The 18,856-nt window shown below is 49.4% G+C and overlaps 1 protein-coding gene across 1 annotated transcript in view; it reads right to left on the reverse strand.

Annotated features, from left to right (window-relative positions):
* LOC112995939 (uncharacterized) overlaps positions 1 to 18,509 on the reverse strand; it is a 78,316-nt gene extending 59,807 nt beyond the window's left edge. The window contains exons 1-2 of the mRNA XM_026121202.2: positions 18,141 to 18,509; positions 718 to 862 (exon numbers count right to left, since the gene is read on the reverse strand). Of these exons, the coding sequence (XP_025976987.1) occupies positions 718 to 780 (63 nt within the window). The 5' untranslated portion in view covers positions 781 to 862; positions 18,141 to 18,509. The remainder of the gene's footprint in view (positions 1 to 717; positions 863 to 18,140) is intronic.
* Between the last annotated feature and the right edge of the window lie 347 nt (positions 18,510 to 18,856).

Below are 18,856 nucleotides of genomic sequence, written 5' to 3' on the forward strand. Positions count from 1 at the left end.
AGCCCAGCCCAGGGACACTCCTCACCAAGGAAGGGTACGGGGGTGCTGTACGGGGTGGTAATGTGCTGTGTAGAACTGTACCGGTGGAGCATGGGTTTGGACAGGTCTACTGTGGCATGGCTGGGAGTCCCTCCTGGTGACACTTCCTGGGTCCCTGACCTGAATGGGCTCTGCTCAGGATGCAGTGCACACGTCTGCCTGTGCTGTACTGCATCCTCGCTTGCAGCCTGCTCACAGCAACAGGTGCCATGACCTGCCCATTCTGTCCCCTGATTCGGGGCAGTGATCTAGAGCAAAGTGTTTCTGTACCCTATCTGGAGGCCCTCAAGCCACCCAAACAACTTATAAAAGGCCTGCAGAAGCAGGGAAGCTGGCACCTCTGCCTCTTCTCACAGCAAACAAGCACAGAGCCAGGATGGCACAGCACCAGCTATTGTGACTGCACCAGCCGCCCTACATATCTGCAGCAATTGCTTCTGAAGGCAAGAGCAAGGTGCTCCATTTCTATGGCCCATTCTCCAGCAACCCCCTGGCAAAACAGTCAGGAAAGTTATCAGGAATTGACTGATGCAATCCCAGCCACTTTGAACTCACAGGAAGCCACCAACTCATTTCAGAGAGGCACTATCCAGCAGTAATAAGAAAGGGCTTTTAGCTACTAGTATAACTACATGCTAGAGAGAAAATTTCAGTGTCTAGGTAAATGGCTCCTATTACCTGTCCCCTAGGGCCAACCGAGCCTTTCGTCCTGACTTTCCTTTGGGAAAAGTTCTGAAACATTGAGGAGGTCTCAGCTTGTGTACAAATTCCAAAGCAGCACAGGCTGGTTAACGTATCAATTCTCTCTTCTCAGCCAGCACGCCTGTAATGAGATAAGGGAAAAGCACTGATAAACTGCTGACTGGGGAAAAGAAAAGGGACATCTTAGTTTCAGAGGAAAGAGACTCACTTCAGCTCCAGTTAGCAAAGTATTTTTCTTGAAGGACTACAACAGGCACAGAATCCAAGCCAGAAAATAACCTTTTTGCCTAACAGTGTATTCTTAGAAAATGGCAGCAGAAGTGGACTAATGCTTACATCTGTTAAACCATATTCACTGAGTGTATTCTGTATTCACACTGTGGACTTAATTCTCAACTCATTTCCCCCCCCATTCACACCAAATTGAAATCATCATCCAATCTGATGACTCTCAGTCACCATACATGGTTCTAGATACTTCTGGTTTCATTATTGCATGAATACAGCAAAACAGGTAATAGTGTACAATATCAAATCACTAGCCTAGCTAGTCTAGCATCCTTCCTTTAAGAGAGGAGAATAAAATGCCAGATGAAAGCATAAATCCTTCATATAGATAGGCAATCATATATCTCACATTAGGCAAGAATTACTCCTGACCCCTCACTGATAATCAAGGTACACTCCAAAGCTTAACAAGTGAGAATCTCTTTTATCCTGGTGAATGTCACTTAAGGTGATTCATATTTTTATACACAGCCAAGTTCCCAAGGCCTTCATTCATTCCATATTCAGGAGCTGGAGCCATTGGCTTTCTCTGCAATGGTCTGTAAGATACGACCCATAAACCACAGTCTGCTTAAACTACCAGATACGACTGCTTTCCTGTATTCGAGCTCTCTGGGTTCAAGGGCTGGAACAGGCACATTCCAGGGCCCAGTTGTTTGTCCCAGGACAGATAAGAAGCTGAAAAGCTCCCTGAAGCAGAGAACAGCAGAACCTACCATCCCACCAGCAAACACCTTAGAGCCTCTACATGAACTCATGCAGCCCCGCTGACGCGCAAAACAGCAGTGACCCCAGCCTGGCGGGTTCAGTGCAGGGCTGCTTAACCTGTTCCTGGACCAATGCTGCTAATGAAAAGGGGCAAAAGCAAATGCCAGTGATACTTTGTCATAGCACCTATGATATGAGAGAAACTAATGCTGTAATTCCTTCTATTAACCCTGTTTCAACAACCTTTGCCTCCGTATTTTGCAGCAGATACCCGCAGAGCAACAAGTTCTTTCCTGCTTTGTATTTCATGTAACCAGAATAGCCAGGAAAACCAAGTTCCCATACACCCAGTTCTTTCTCAGGTCAAGTTATACACACTTGCTCCCAGTGTTTTCTCAAGCTGAGCAGCCACAAGCATTCCTCAGCTCCACTTGCTTAGCCAGGCAGGCTCAGTAGAAACTCACAGACTCAAGTTCCTTTCCTTGCACACCCTTGCACTGGTAAAGTACCACAGCCTCTCTCTTGCTCCACAACCACAGTGTCAGGAGCCGCTGATTGACAGTTCACAAGATCTCCATTGATCCACAGCACCCAGCATCTTCTCCAAGTGAGAGAGACATGGCAACACAGTACTGCAACCAGAGACAGGCAACTTAGCAGACCCCTATTGCTAAAGAAGCCCTTGCAGAAAGCAAGGCTACAACCTACTGCCTCGCATCTTCCCCATATGTGTTCCCATGGGATCCCTGCCTCCAGGATGAGATCTGACACCCTAGATGGGTTCCCAGTATGTGATAGGTCATGATGCTGTGCTATATACTGGAAAGGAAGCTCTCCAAGAGGTCTGGAGATGTTGTTCCTCAGCATTCATATGGGTTGCAGAATATTATCAGAGTGATTTCCACTCAAGGATAGCAAAATATTTTCCAGTGCTCAGTAGTAGTATTATCCCCAAAGGAGAAAACTAAGACGGGGAAGACTACTTGACTTTCCGAATGCCACAGAGGAAAGCTGTGGAAGATCCAAGAATAGAAGCTATGTCTCCTGTCTCCTAGCTGCATGCTCCCAGACTACCCCAGACTGTAATCTAGCCTGTTACTGGATCACACTGGTGGAGCTATGCAAAATTCAGTGGTTTCACTTCCCAAGCATCTCATGTGATCTCTTTGCTTTGGTTTTGGTTCCTGTGGGTTTCTCACCCCTGGAGTTTTGATATGAATGGTGGGTTCAAACCAAATCCAAATCTCAAAAATCAGACAAAGGGGCCAAGTTTCCTCACGTCATATAATAAAAACATGAAAAATGCATTGCTGAACATTTATGGTAAGCCCCCACACCTGCTTCAGCATTGCTCTAAGATCTGTTTAAATTCCTCACAGCTGGGTGAGGAGTAAAGGGGAGGCAAATGGCAAGCTATCCGTGCAAGCACACACAGCATTGCAGTGACAGAGGAGGCAAGAGGCTATGAGTTAAGCCAGGATCCCGGCTCACTTCCACGATATCCAAGTGTTGCTGCCTGTTACTGTCATGGGTAAGGCACTCCCAGAGAACTGCTTTAGCTCTCGGTGTGCCACATCTTTTCGTTTGGAGAGGCTCCTCTCTGGGAGTCCTGGCTAAATAGCATGTTAAGGGAGATGGGCGGAGGGGTGAAGACAATGCAGCTAGGATTCGTTTAAGGCACATATCCTTTGAGTTCTGTCTCCCATTGTGCCTGGGGGACAGTCTAATACCCTCTGCAGCTTATCCTCCCCTGGGGGTACCACTGACACCGTGAGATGCAAGAACAGGAATGTGTGTAGGTGCAGAAGGCCCCATTAGGCAGGCCTGGCTAAGTCTTCTCGTAAGAGAAGAGATGCTGTTTTCACCGTTGGAAATCACCTGCGGATTTGCTCAGCCCATCTCACACACGAAACTAGTCTTTCGCCTCCCCTCACCACATCCTGCCCTATGCCGTAACTGCTCCATCTGTGCAGACTCTGGTCTGAATGCCCCAAAGCTAAAGGCCAGGAACATTCTGGCCAAGAGGTTCAAGTGCCATCTGCTGGGCATCTTCCCTCATTACACCAAGGGAGACTGAAGGATGAGGAGCTGGAAAAAAATCCTTCCACCCCCTCTGGTGTATGATCTTAACCGGGTAAATGCCCGGGATGGACATCAGAGCGACATACAGCCCCGGGCATGGGGAGAACATCCCTAAGGTTTGCCAAGCACAATGTTAAGAGAGAACAGCAAGGCAGAAAAAGCATGAAAGCTGAGCCTAGAAATCACTTGGAGAGAGATGCAGATCAAAAATCAGGCACACCTTGAGTTGTGCTACTGTGCAGATCCATCCACCAGTTGTCTGAGCCACAGCCCAGTACCTGTAGGTACAAAGACCGTTCACGAAAACAGTGAGAATGATTCCCAGAACAGTGTGACTGGCAGAAGAAAGACAGCTACAGCATGCGTTCAGCGTGGCAAAGGGCACTGAGCTCTGTTCCTCAGCTCGCCATTGATCATTAATGGTACCACAGGAAATTTCTCCTCCCTGTGTATGAATTGCTTTGCCTGTAGGCTCATCCAGAGGGGATCATCTGTGACTTTGCCTTTGTGCAATGTCTGGCCTAGCACTAGCCATTCAATATCTAGTATATCTGAGTGTATCTATCTCGGATGTGTGTTTTTGAAGGTACAGTTTCTGACTGGCATGAGAAGAGTAAAAGAGTGGGAAAGAAACATAAGAGAAAGGTGTTCAAAGATTACTGATCCCTGCTATTTGATACAGAAACACTGACGACGCCAGTATAAGCCACGTGGCTACAGTAAGAAAAAGAGACGATCCTCTTAACAGCACTGCTGGGCAGCCCCATCTTTGTTATAATGCCCTTGCTGCCCATTCTCTCCCTGAAAATTGCTAGGGCTAACTGCGGAGTCAGCATGCGGCTAACACACCGAGAACGAGGGAGAGCGGGATTACCATTACAGCCTACACCATGTTTCTCTAGCTGGTGCTGCAAATATTTGCTCCTGTGCAAACCCCTAGAAGAAGACCCACAATACCCACTTGGTAGTGGGCTGCACAGGTAGCACACAGAGGACTAGCAGTTCAGCTTGGCCAGCCCAGAGCTTCAGCAGTCTGGCTCCTCAGAAGTACAGGCAAAGGAAAGTGAAGAGTCCTCCTGCTTTTAATAGCTCCTTCGCTTTAGCCCTTGAAGGAGACGAATCATCTCATCTGGCAAAAGGATCTCTGACCTTTTTTCCCCTAAATTCATTCACTGCAACTCACTAATGTCTCTTCAAACACCCTCATGGTAATAGTCCCTAACTGGTACCATGCAGTGGTTCTGAGCCCTGCCCTGTAGCTAGTGGGGAGCAGTCAGTCCAAAGAGGCATGACACAGCCACTCCATCTGCCACTCATCTGCCTTTCAGACAAAAGACAAGAAATTTCAAACTACACTGCTTAGAACGGCAACTCTAGAGAGAAAGGGCCTAGCTTCCTGTGAAAGCAGGAAATTTCTCAAGCAAAAGTGCTAGGAAATGAGCACACTCTGCCTGTACAGAGGAAGAGAGAAAATAGTATGAAGGTTGCTGGTTTGATGGGGGAGAAATTCCTTCCTGGAACTTCCTGGCTGCCCAGACAGCCCCTGGGCTTATCCCAAGTCCATGAATAAGACACAGCTTTCAACATCAAAGAGGTTTCTCAGTTCCTCTAGTTATGGCATCCCATCTAGAGCCTGTTTTTAGTTGTGATCTATTTCAGGGCTTCAAGGAAAACGAAAAAGGAGCCAGGTTAGTATCACTGGGGAAAAAAAAAAATCCATCCCTTGGAAGAAGAGCAAAGAGGAGGCAAGCCTGAACTTGCTGCTTCGCAGTCCACCCCTGGTGTGAGCACAGTGTGTGGGTAAGGAGAGCAACAGCCAAGCTGCACCCGCACTGCATCCTGGCTGGGCCAGCTCAGGAGGCTCCTGGACACAGTGCCTCACTGCAGGCTAGCTCAGACCTTTCAAATTGCCATCAGATGATCAAAAAACACCAGCCAGGCACTTGCAAGGTTTCACAGAGCTGTTAGGACTTCCCATTAGCCTACACCCTTTCTCCAGCTGCTGCCAAGCACCAGTTCACCAGTGGTGAGAGAAGATGGTTCTGAGTCTGTTGAGGTCACTGTGCAAACCTGTGCTACTGAGCTGCTCCCAGCATGGCGAGGAGGCTGAGGAGAGGAGCAGGAACCCTGCCTGAGGCCTCTGTGGGAGTGCCAGTACAGCAGAATCCTCAGAGAAAGACCTGGAAGTAATATATACAGCTCTTAAAATAAGCACAGAAACGAAAAGGACTCTAATGGCCCAGGATTTGTCCACGAACCAGTCGGAAGCCAACAGAAGGGGTCCCAGCAACCAGTAAAACTGCACTTTGAAGGTACTCTTAACTACAGAGCAAGACAAACTGTCTTCAGACATCTCCGCCTCAAAAGTTCAGATCACTAAGGGCCAAAGAAGGAGAGAGCCCTTAACCTTAAAAGATGTCGTGATGAGAATAAAGCACACATGTCACTTACCCTCTGCTTTCTGAACTCTGTGAATGCAAATTGCATCTGTATATTTCTCAGGCTCCTCTGGAGGCCAAGGCCAAATGCTGAAACCTTTATCAGTTTCCCACAACTAAGGGAAGTTATTTGCAAGCTATCCACTGAAAATCTTAGTTGGAACAGTTCTCCACACAGCAAGGCTGTATAAACAAGGATGAAAGTGGCCTTGGGAAGGAAGAAAGTTTGGGATCAGAAAGAATGAGTTCTGCATGCAGGCATGTTAGCAGTAAAAATGGTAGAAAAAGGGGACAAGAGAATACAAGCTAAGACAAAGGGCAGATAAAGGGTGAGAGTGGGATGTTTTTATAGAAATCTGATCACACAGCCCTCCCTTATTGTTTCTGTGTTTCTAGAGTAAGATTTTCCAGCCAAGCGGCGCTGTCAGGACACAGGCAGGATTTGGCTGATCAATGCAGATGTGACAGCTACATTAACCATGGGCCTGCTGTCCTATAAACCTCACCTATGGGCTGACTGGCTAAGAGAAACTGTGTGAAGAGCTACAAATTGTTTCTGATGCTTCCTTATGCCTGTACTATACACCAGCCGTCCCCAGAGGGCACAAGAGACCACCTCTTTGCCTTGGTACCAGCTCACCTTGCAACCCAGAGCTGCCAGGATAAGGGAGAGCAGGCTGGAGGGTTTGGGCTGTTTCTTGGGTTTTTCCAGACCTGCTTCTGTGTTCTTCCATATCTGCTGAGGGCAGGATCTGAGACTGCTACACTGCAGCAATAAGCTGCTTCAGGTCAATAAGCACGTGTACAATATCTAGCAGAAAGTCACGCTTGGATTAGCCAGAGGTGTAGGTGTGTCTCACATAGCCAGCCAGGGAGGAAATCCTAGGTTCTGTACGCTCCCTTGTCAGTGCTTAAACCCAAGGACACTAGGAAAGGCCAGAGTGAGAGGGTGGGATTCAGAGGCAGGCCCAGTCCTAGGATGACCTCTCCTGGTCTGAAAGTCTGAGGGATGCGCTGTAAAGTCTGACACTAGTGGCACCCTGCCACCAGTCTCTTAGCCCTCAAAGCAGAACAAAAGTATGGCCTGCACAACTTGATTGCATTAGGATTAGGCGATGTGAAAAATTCTTTCCATCTTTGCTCCCACACCACAGCCAGCAATCCTGGAGGTATCAAAGAGTAGTTTCCTGGAGCTTGTCTTTGGAAAATCTCTCCTTTTTTGTAGCTAGATCTAATCAGCTGTTTTCTGGCTTCCTTCTAAATGGGTAATGGGCCCAGATACATAGCATCTGTCCCCCAAAATAACCAGCTCACATATCCTGAAGTAGTGCACATAGCAGGGGCACATGAGGCACTCTCCAGGAGACCTCTGTAGCTGTGTAACAAATTGTGAGAAAAATGGGGAAGACAGGTTCAGTCCAAAAGATGAGACATTAATCTCAGTCACTCCTCAGCCCTTCCCTTTTCCCTCCCCTTGTAAATATGAAGAAGGACTTCTAGAGATCCAGCCAAATTCATTGTATATATGGCAGACACTGGCCATATCTGTAAATAAGTGGCCTTTCAATACACTTCTGCTCAGTCGTTTGCTGCTGTCACATCATATCAGCACTGCGGTATCAGAGCTGCCCCAACACTTCCCCACACATTGAGTTGGCTGTGGTTGAGATGCGGATACTCCAGTCACATATTGCATAGCACAGTGACAATCCTGAACAGGAAGAGTCACACAGGCAACAAGAGATCATCTCTCAGCCCTGGACTAGGTACTTTGATGCTAATGTGGTAGTTATATTGATAGAAATGAAGCTCAAGCCACAAAGAGAATCAGGGTAAGAGAACAACAGCCAGGGTTATGAAAGAGAGCTATGATTAGACCAGATATATGGTTCAGGAAAAGTATGTGACTTAGAGCACTGTACTTAGCACCTCCTATTAAAGAAAGTTATATTCCTCCATATGAACATAGGTGTACTGCTATCAGTCAGACACCTTTCTGTGCCATTTTTCAAAAGATATGCAAAAACTAAACTCTCAAGTACTTTTGCTTAGTGAAAACTCAGTAGCATCATTCCCAAGATGTTGTACCACAAGAATCAGTATAACTGAATGTACTTGCAATGGTGTTCCTTTACAAAATCTAATCAATCCCTCTATAATTTCATCTAGCAAAGTTATCTTAATTTTAATATCTCCAGGTTCAACTCAAAAGCAAAGGAAACTATTTTCTACAAAGTCTGAAGAAAATTGGCTAGTCTTTGAAAAATTACCCTGCTTTGTACGATTTTATTGTTTCTCTTATGTTTTGTGTGCCTTGCTCCCTAAAAAATATTTTTAAAATGCTAAACAAAGTTCATTGTTGTTATATGCACCTGTCATGCTGGCAGTGATAACAACTGTATAATTACAACCCACTTGGCCTTCTGCAGGGTATCTATTATTTTGGAAGAACACTAAAGAGTCATTATCATCAGTCAACAAGGCTTTTTAGCTAAGGTGACAGAAGAGTTAAAGGAACAAGGCCCACATCCACTAAAAAACAAAAGTCATCCAACAAATTGGGACTTGGGAGAAATCAAGTATCTAAGTCCAGGCATGCAACACTTAAAACTCTGCCTAATCCCTTGGGCTCCTAGACTATGCCTATACCAGTAAACTAAACATGCCCAGGACTGTTCTCTGGCACTGAGGCCCCGGCACAGGATGGCTTGCACCCATACTATCAAACTCTTATCCTCCAAACAAGGCAGCTGGATCCAAACAGGTTACTGGGAATGGCCCCTGGCCCATACTAACTCCCTCAGCCATGCCTGGAGAGCATTTGGAAGAGCGTTAACTTGCAAAGGCCAAAACCATGGCAAGAATAAGTTAACAGGAGTCAGCTATTAATTTAATAGACAATGGGGTTCTAGTGCCTCAGATCATTCTCTGGCACTGCTTAATTTGCTGGTATAGATGCAGACAAAAAATCCAGATCCGACACATATAGTATTTATGTACACATGCAGTGCCTATATATACATGCTTCCATTCTATCTATGTATACACACATCTATGTAGTATGGCATGCACTTATACAGTATACTTAAAAGTAGCAAGTTTGGTTTGCGTAGGAAGAATTTGTTGGCAAAAGTGTGGGGGATAGGTGTTAAAGTTACTGGTTGACTAACTAATCAGCAGTTTTGACTTTGAAGCGTCTTCCTTCCTTCCACTTTATCTTTCAATTTCTATCTTTTCAGACACCGGAATTTTATTCTGAATAACTGAAACATGAGGGCAATTTTCGCACTCATAAACAAACTGGAGGGTGTATTCCTCCACGCTTGGGAGTGTGTGTCCGTCTGGACAGGGCCTTTGCTTCTGAGATTTGCTGTGAACCACCAAAACTGTCTTTCACCTATGCTGTACATGAGCTGGCAGATCCCAGGAACAGTATGAAGCCCAGGGCTTCCCTGTGACTGAGCACCTTGTGTCCACCTTGCCTGTAAGACAGTCTTGAACTACAAGCTCTACCTGCTCCTTATGGTAAACAACACTGCAACTGTTCAAAAAAGTCATTCTTCTGTCCTGTCTGCCTGTCATTAGTCACATAACACCACTTTGCAAAGGCAAACAGGACACACTGGGATGATGGGATTGACACAGCAAGCGCAGGCTGATTCCTATAGCACATTTAGGACCTTGCTTGCGTGTGTTCTAAATTACAGAGTACACTAAGTTCCTCCTGGCAGTAATGACCGGCTTTCTTTAAAGCTACCCCAGGCAAGTTAAAGTGGAGGCACAGGGAATTTATCTCCAGGTCTCCCCTTCAGACCACTTCTATTTTTCTGTGGAGAGATAGCACCCTGTTGCCATCCAACAATCCTGCTTCAGAAATGGAGTATAAGCAGTAGCTGGCCTTGCCTTTTTAAAGAAAGGGACCTGAGCTAGAAAGTCAAAATCCCTTGCTGTAAAGAAAGAAGAAAACCCAGATGTGTACACGCCCATACAAAGCCATGTACTGCACATATCTTGTCTCCTCTAGGTGTGTGGGATGGCCATTAAACAGACTGGACAACAGCTAGGTTAAGCTGTGTTTCCACTGTAACCATAAGCATCTGTGAGCTAAAACCCAGGCGCCTTAAGACCTGACTCCACATGGTGTGCGATGCTGGGACACTTACGGAAGTCTGCAGCTCTGTGCAATGTACCTTCTCTGCTACCAAGTCAGGCAGAGCTTGGAAAGCCTGCTCGGAGGGACCACAAAGCTGGTTTGCCTGGCCAATATGAGTCACAACGACACCTTTAAGTCAGCAGGGAATATGTAATAGCAACTGAGAAGGCTGTGAACAGCCCCCACACAGACCGTAGCTAGTGCCTGTTGGGCGCTAAGAGGCCCTAAGCAAAGGTCCAAGCCTTGTCTCCAGGTGCACACCTAAATCTGCCCATAACCCACATGTGAGTGGGAGAACACAACCTCACGGCTGAAGGTCTGAGCCTAAAACTAGAGCAGATATACTCCGTGACTGATGCATCTGAGTCAAAAGGAAATGACCTACTCCTAGACAGCACTGCAGCAGCTGCTTTAAGGACATAGTCATACACGTGCACAGGCAAGCATGGCACTCTAGCTGAAAGCATCTGTAAATCGCACCTGGGGCTCAGCACACCCATTCCCTGCCGAGCCGCAAGGAGATTCAGGGTCAGCAAGGAGAGTGCAGCTCACCCTGACAGCAAATCTCTGAGAACGGACGAGGCAGGCCTTACTCACTTGTTAACTCAGGCAGGTCGACATTTTTCCCTCTCTCAGAACCCCCCTTCTCTCTGGGAGGGAGGAGGAGGAGGAGGAGATAAAGCGGGAGAAAATGGGTGGTAGAAAAAAGGGGGAGAAGACAGTGAAGAGAAATGAGGTAAAGCAAAGGGAGAAGAGGAGAAAAAAGGGGGAAGAAAATGGGGGAAAAGGAGGGGGAAGTAGAACAAAGGTGGGGAAGGGGAAGAAATAAAAGGGAGAGAAAAGAAAGGCAGAGAAAGAAATGAGGAGAAAAAGGGGTGGAAAAGGGGAGATAAGAAAAGAGGGAAGAAAAGAGGAGATGAAAAGAGGGGAGATAACGCAAGTGGAAAAGGGGGCGAGAGAAAAGGAGGGAGAAAAAATGGGGAAGAATAAGGGGAGTAAAACGGGGGAGAGAATAAAGGTGGAGAAAGAATGAGGAGGAAAAAGAGTGATAAAAAGGGAGAGAAAAGGGGAGAGGCAAAGCGGAGAGGAAAAAGGGGACAAGAAAAGGAGGAGAAAGAAAGGGAGAAAGGGGGAGAAAGAAGGGGGAAGAAGATGGGATGAAGAGAGGGGGAAAATAGAAGAAAGGGGGGAGAGATGGGAGAAATAGGAGGGGTAGAAAAGGCAAAACAAACATGGGGAGAAAATGGGTTGGTGAGGAGATAAGAAAGGAGGGACGAAAAGGGAAGGAAAACGGAAGAAAAAGGGGGGAAGAAAAGAAAGCCGGAGAAAAAGAGGGGAAGAGAAAGGAGGAGGAAAGGGTGAGAGAAAAAGGGAGAACAAAAAAGAGGGGAAGAAAACGGGGGAGAAAAGAGAGGAGAAAAAAGGTGAGGAAAACCGGGGAGAAAATGAAGGGAGGATAAAAGGGAGATAAAAGGGGGAGAAAAGGGGGGGGGTGGAGGAGGGGGAGAGGAAAAGGCAGAGCAGGAAGGGGGAGAAAAATGGGGAGAGAAAAAGTGGTAAGAAAAAAACAGAAAAAGGAGAGGAAAAGGGAGAAAAAAGTGAAGAAAAATGGGGAGAAAATAGGTGAAGGCAGAAGAGAGAGGGGAGAAAAAGGGGAGAAAAAAGGGTGTGAAAGAGGGAGAAAAGAAAAGAGGGAAGAGGGGAAGATGAAAGGGGAGAAAAAAGGGGGAGATAAGAAAGCAAGAGAAAAAGGGGAGAGAGAAAAAGGTAGAAATGGAGGAGAAAATGGAGAAAAGGGAGAGAAAAAAATTGGGGAGAAAAAAGCGGAGAAAGAGGTGATAAATGGGGAGAGAAAAGGGGGAGGAAAAAGGGGATAACAAAAGGGGGAGAAAGAATAAAGGGAGAAAAGGGGAAGAAATAAGGGGGAAGAGAAAGAGGGAGAAAGGGGGAAAGTAGAAGAAAGGGGAGAAGGAAGAGAAAAGAGGGAGAAAAGAAAGGCAGAGGAAAGATGGGGGAGTAAGGGGTGGAAAGGGGGAGATGAGAAAAGAGGGAAGGGAAAAGGGGAAGGAAAAGGGGAAGAAAAGGGAGGAGAGGAGTGGGAGAAAAAAGGGGGAGAAAAGGGGAGAAAAGAAAGGAGAAGAAAAGGAGGAAAAAAGCGGGAGAGGAAAGGGGGAACGAAACCAGGGGGAACAAAAAGGAGAAAAAAGGTGAGGAAAAATGGGGAGAACACAAAAGAAGGGAGGAAAAAAGGGAGAGAAAAGGGTGAGAAAAGAAAAGAGGGAGGAAAAAAGCAGAAGAAAAAGGGAGGAGAAGAGAAGGGAGACAAAAATGGGAGAACAAAGGGGGGAGATAGAAAGAGGGGGAAAGGAGGAGAAAAGGGTGAGAAAAAAGGGAGGAGAAAGGAAATGGGACCATCAGCAAGGGGGATAAGGGGGCAGATGAGCAGGGAGGCAATAAGGAAGTGGGGAGAAAAAGGAGGGGAAGCAAAGGAAGGGGAAGAAAACCAGGGGAAGAAAAGAGAGGGGAAGAAAGGGAAAGAAAAGGGGGGAAAAAGAAAGGAAAGGACAGGAAAAAAGGAAAAGGAAAGAGAAAAAAGGAAAGACAAAAGGGACGAAGGAAAGGAAAAAGGAAAGAAAAAACGCAAGGAGAACAAGGAAAGAACAAAAAGGAAAGGAAAAGGCCTCTTGGCAGCATCCTGATGCCCTTGTAGCAACGGGAACGCTGCCGGGACAGGCAGTGTGCTTTCACCTGTGGGAACTGGTCTGTGGTGAGCACTGAGCTCCCCGTCCAGGGCCCCGGGGAGCCCTGGTCCAGGAGCAGGGGGACTTTGGATTGACTCCTTGTAAGAGCCAGTTGTTAACGTCTCAAACATTGTCGCAAGACAAGTTTCTGTAAGCAAGTTCTGCATGGCGGTGGCAGGCGTGGTCAAGCAGGCGTGTGCCCAGCACTGGGGGGTTGTTGTGGCTGGGGTGGATGTGGTGGGATCCAAGGGTGGTGACTGTCTCTTTCTGCATCTTTTGCTCCTTTTTACATTTACATTTACGTTTAGGTTCAGGTTGCCTCCAAGTTAATGTTGTTTCTAGGTCCGTGTTAATGAATAAAGTGTGTAACTGATCACTTGGTGTTGTTTCACCTTAATTTAGCCCAAGGGAATCACGAAACCTGGATCTCTACGACCCTGGGTCGTAACAAGGCTGAGAGAAAGACCATGCCTGCAGGTTTCACAGGCATTTGGACTGGCACTCCCATGCGGACTGCACACATGGCTACTTCCATTTTGGTATCTGCAGGCAAGCGTTTACGGGAGCCTGCCTCATCTCCTGCGCAGCCTGCCTTTGGGTTTCTCTGCCTGCAGACTCCTGGCACAGCCCCGAGTCGAGGTCAGGGATTCAGCTGCCCGAAAGTCGGTGTCCGCAGGCATTTGGGTATGCCGGGGCACCGACAGCCATTTTTGAAGGCACCACAAGTAGATGCCGGTCCTGGTGTTTAGGCAGCAGACTCTTTCCCTAACCTCTTTCCTGACTGTGACTGGAGCTGAGATTCCCCCTTCCCATGGGGATGCCACCTTTTGGCACCTGGAGGGCAGGTCTCTAATCTCAGCTGACCACTACTGTGACTGAGTGCAGAGGAAGTGTGAAACTTGGGAGCTGGGGCACCGTCTGGGCCCTGCTGAGACCTCCTGCTTGCCGCCTCCAAAGCTCGAGTCCTCCTGTCCCAGCAACAACAGGGGAGGCTGCAGCTGTGTGGGGAGCCCTATGTGTTGGGGGTTTTCCTCGACACAGAGCCAGCTGCTGAAGCCGGCAGCTCCTCCACCACCAAGCCCACGTGCTCCCTTCTCCCAGGCAGCACGCGCCTCCCCCCGGGAGCCACCATCAGCACACGCAGAGGCAGCTCCGCGTCTCTGAGCGCGTCTTCTAGACCCTCTTCACGGCAGGAGCCGGCGCTGGGCATGTGGGGCCCAGGCCCGGAGAGCAAAGGGGCCATGGCAGGAGCCAGCAGCGGTGCCCGGCCCCACCAGCTGCGCTGCCGCACCGCAGACGGGAAAATCGTGCGGCGCTGGAGATGCCGGGGTGCCGGGCAGAGTCCCCTTTGCACCCGCAGCCCCGGCCCACGCCCCGGCGCTGCCCCGCGCCGCGGCTGGCGCATCACAATGTGCCACAGTGGCATCACAGGGACCCCGGCCACGGCCACCGGCATGTCCCCATTGCGGCACTGTGCCATTGTAGGGCAGCACGGGCAGAGGCAGCTCTCAGCCCGGTGGTACTGCTCGGCAAAGGGACACGCGTGCCGCTTCGCGCAGGTCTGTCCGGCCACAGCGGCATGGGACAGGTGAACTGCTGTGGCGCCCGGGGCACTCCCGCTCCCGGCACCCAGGCGCAGCCCGGGACCCCCAGCCATGGGGGTCCTGGCGCCCGCCTCGGGCTCTGGGGCAGGGTGGCCTCCCGGTCCCCGGCGCCGCTCGGCGCCTTCGTGTCGTGCAGGAGCCCCCAGCTGCTCCTCAGCAACCGTGTGCAGGTGACCCGGCACCAGTGGACGAGGGACAGGCACCTGCTGCTCTTCCCCGACACCGTCGCCGTTGCCAGGTTCAGGTAAGAAGAGCAGCCACAGCCGTCCTTCCCCCCCCGCCACCGCCTCTGCCACCCGTCCCCGGGCACCGCTGCTTCCCGGAGCTGCTCCCGCCGGAGCACAAAGTGCCTCCTTGGCGCTGCTCTTTCCACTGCTTCCTCTCTCAGCAGCACCCCTCCACCACCAATAGCAATACCGCCAAACGCTGCTGGTCAAAGCGTCCAGCACTCAGTCGCCTGGAAGGAGCCCTTCCTCCTCTGCTCACTGCCTCATCCAGGCTGGATGCCCTTTGCTCCCGACGACGACTTGTGGTCCAAAGCACCTGCAGTCCCCTGCGTGGGTGCACCTGCGCTGTGGGGAGGGACACCCTTTCCTTTAATGCGCGGAGGTGTGAGAGGAAAGGGGCAGGCTCCGCGCGTTGCCACCCTCTTCGGCAGCCCCTGAAAAAGCGCCTGCCCGCATCGCTTTGCAGCAGCGCCTTGTCCAAAGTGCCCTGTGTGCCGGCGGGGATGGAGGCTGCTTTCTGCCACCCGAGCCCCGCGCTGGCTGCCACGAGGCTCTGCGCCCAGGACGTGGCTCTCCCCGGGAGGCCTGCTGGGGCTGCCCCCACCACGCAGCCTCCAAGGCGCTCCCTGCTCTTCGTCCCGGCAGATGTGGCTCCACCTTCCTGCTCAAGCACCGGGTGCCTCTCAGGGAGCTCTGGGTGCTGTGCGGGAAGGACGAGGCGGCATCCGGGCGGGAAGATGAGGAGGAAGTTTGTGGCCTGAAATGCGCCAACAGCCTTGTCCTCGTGTGGCCTGCCGGCCTCTGCGTGGTCGCCTTCCGGTGAGTGTTGGGGACACGTGCAGGGCTCCTCGCAGCGGCAGCGACGGCCCGCGCCCCGCAGGGGGCAGCAGCGGCGCGCGCACCTACAGCTGCCCGCGCCCGGCGCCGCGGCGCACCAACGGCCCTAACGGCTGGGCGGGCGCCTTCCCCCGGCGCTGCAGCCGGGGCCGCCCGCCCGCCCCGCCCGCCCCTCCAGCACCTCCGCTGGGAGCGGTCGGCTTGGCGGGGTGGGGACGCAGCGACGGCCCGGCAGGTCGAGGAGCGGGGCTCTGGCCCAGTGGGGCGGAGGCAGCTGCCCCATGTCACTCATGCATCCACTCGGGTCCCCAGCCCTCACTGCTGGGAACCGTTGCCTCCAAAAAAAGCCACCTCAAGGGGGCTGGTCCTCACTCTCGCAGCCCTGGTGACCATTTTAAGGGTGTCCCTCGCAAAAAACAACTCCATCAAGTGATAGGGACTGAGAAGTGTCTTGGCACCTCCTATCACTGCGGTCACACAGCAGCGTACAGCTTGTTAAGGGCAACACAGTCTCAGCCCTCTTCTTACCCCAAGGCCTCAGCCAGCCGCATGGAGCCAGGATTCATGGTTCCCCATTTCCTTCACACACCCCTTTCTGAGCTTCACTCACTTTGGTGCAATCTCATCTTGTAGAAGTTGGGACATCAAGGCAAGTTGCAAGACTCTGTGCAAGCCCCTGCCAAGATTCTTCCATTGTCACAGCTGGCCAAGTTCCTTCCCCTTCCTCCACCCACCAAATCCTACTGGGTTACTGGAAAAACAGCAGTGCTAACACCAGTGTCTTCAGGCCACCTGGGCAGAAAGGGCTTTTTCTAGGACTTACTAGACGTACTGCTCAGTACAGTGTCATTTGACGTCTACTTTGCCACTTGCAACTGCTTCATCTCCCCTATTGAAAAGGGCGGTACCTGTTTTGACAGCATTAGTTGCTAGAGAAAAAGAGTTAGTGAATCAGTGTTTTCCAAACTCCAGGACACAGTCACAGCTGACCAACCTGGGCTATATAAAACCCACTCCAGCTGGGAACTGTCATTTCTGCGGTTTCTTACAGACCAGCCAGCAGGTATGCAGGTTGCCTAGAGAGCGTCTCCTCCTTCTTGCAAACCTTAGGAAACTGCAGGAAGAAATAGCTGAGGAAACACTGTGGTCCAAGATTCAGAACAAGACAACAAGAATCAGAACTTCTGGGTTACATGGTGAGCTTTCATTTTTCAAGTCCTCGGTCACATTTCTTAATCTCCTCTGTGCCTTGTTATTTTTAATATGGCAGCATCTTATCCACCTTTGTAAGGGTTGGAGACTTCTGATGAAAGCCACTCTGTAGGCAGGCATTTTAATTATATGGTTAAGATGACAGTTGGATCTTTTTTTATGATGATGACCCAATGGGGGGGGGGGGGGGGGAGATCAGAATGCTGACTAACTAGAGGCAGACAACATGCCATTAATTAAGACAATGACGGTAGTGAGTCAGGACTCTGAAGTTCTTGTTCTGTTTCTTGAGGCTGTTTTATTTTGTGGCTCTGCAAAAGTCAATTTTCATTTAAATGCCTTGGCTCCCCAAGCTGCAAAATGGAGGAAAATGCCTACTGCACAGGAACAATGTGAAATTTATTTAATTAAGTAGCATTGGCAAGGTTCTTGGAAATCGTCAGATAAAATGTGTCACCTAAGAACAGAGTACAAAATAAATATGGCTGATAGCTTTATCATGAAGGAAATGCCAAATGTCTTTGTCTTTATGGCATTGAGAGGTATGGAATACAAACAGCCTTTTTTTAAACATTATTCCTTGGATTTGCTTGCTGAACATTACTTGCTGGACATTGAATTTACTGCTAAATAGGCCACAAAAGGGCTAGCACGTTATTTTTCTAGCGCATCATACACAGCCATAGCAAAAGTGAAATTCATACAGAAACAACAAGGGGCCTTCTTGTACCATCAAAGGCATAGGAAAAAGAGCAAGGAAAGGTGGCAAACCACAAAGTTTGCCCAACAGAGAGGCCAAAACAGGGGGGAAAAAATCATCAAAAGAAGCCACAGGCATGTGAGAGGAAAGCACAAGTGAGTGGGAAGAAAACAGCACATAACACAAAAATAAAGCCCCTGGCCTGTGTGGGCACATTCAGATTAAAGGGCAGGGGCCAGCCAGACTGACAACTATCTCTGAGCACTTCCCTGAGGAGCAAAGACACTAGGTGCTTTTACTATATAATGAAAAGGCTTTAGGCACCTCAGTTCATGCCAGCTTTCATTGCTATAGTCCCTCAGTCAACTAAAAATCTTACCCCCACAATGGCTTTCCCCTGTGGCCTTACCTGAATCCTTAAGGCATGTCTGCTTCCTTCCTCCCACAATGGAGGCAAAAGAACAGGCAAAGGTGGTGTGGTGGGCAGAGTCCGTCAGACCTATCCAGGTGCAAAACCTGCTGGAACTATGTCTTAAAGGTTTCCTTTTCTGGCCATTCTGAGGGCATAAGCCGTAGGGTTTTAATCAAAGCTCAGGTGCTCTTTTGACTGCTTTTCTACAGCAGGTCAAATGTCAGCAGTCCTCCACTGACGTGATGCCTGAGACTCATTAAGTGACACTAGCCAGCTGCCTTGCACCTTCACAACCATAAGAGCACACAGCAAGCCAGCAGTGGTACAATGCTGTAGCAGTGCAAACTGGAAAGGCAGTTAGGAAGTCCTCCTTCTCTCCCTAATTCCAGCAAAGATATACACACAGGAATATCTTAAAATCCTTTTGAATAGCCTTTATCTTACCCAGTTCTGGCCTCACAGTTCAGAGTCCTCTGCACTCCAATAGCATTGCATATGCAGTGTAACACAGCCCAGCAAGATCTGGGTGTGACTGGGTGAACTCAAAGCCTCTAGCTCCATCTAAAGCTCTTTTCTACAAGAAGTCATCCTCACAGCCCCATGCACCCTTCCTAAGTAAATCCTACTCCAGTTTTGGCATCACCCAGTGCACTGCCAGAGTCCCAGGGCTCTTCCTTTTCTGAGAAAAATCTCAGGTTTCTGTAGGAGTTTGC

The sequence above is a fragment of the Dromaius novaehollandiae genome, chromosome 3, assembly GCF_036370855.1.
Source record: "Dromaius novaehollandiae isolate bDroNov1 chromosome 3, bDroNov1.hap1, whole genome shotgun sequence".
In the NCBI taxonomy this organism is placed as follows: domain Eukaryota; kingdom Metazoa; phylum Chordata; class Aves; order Casuariiformes; family Dromaiidae; genus Dromaius; species Dromaius novaehollandiae.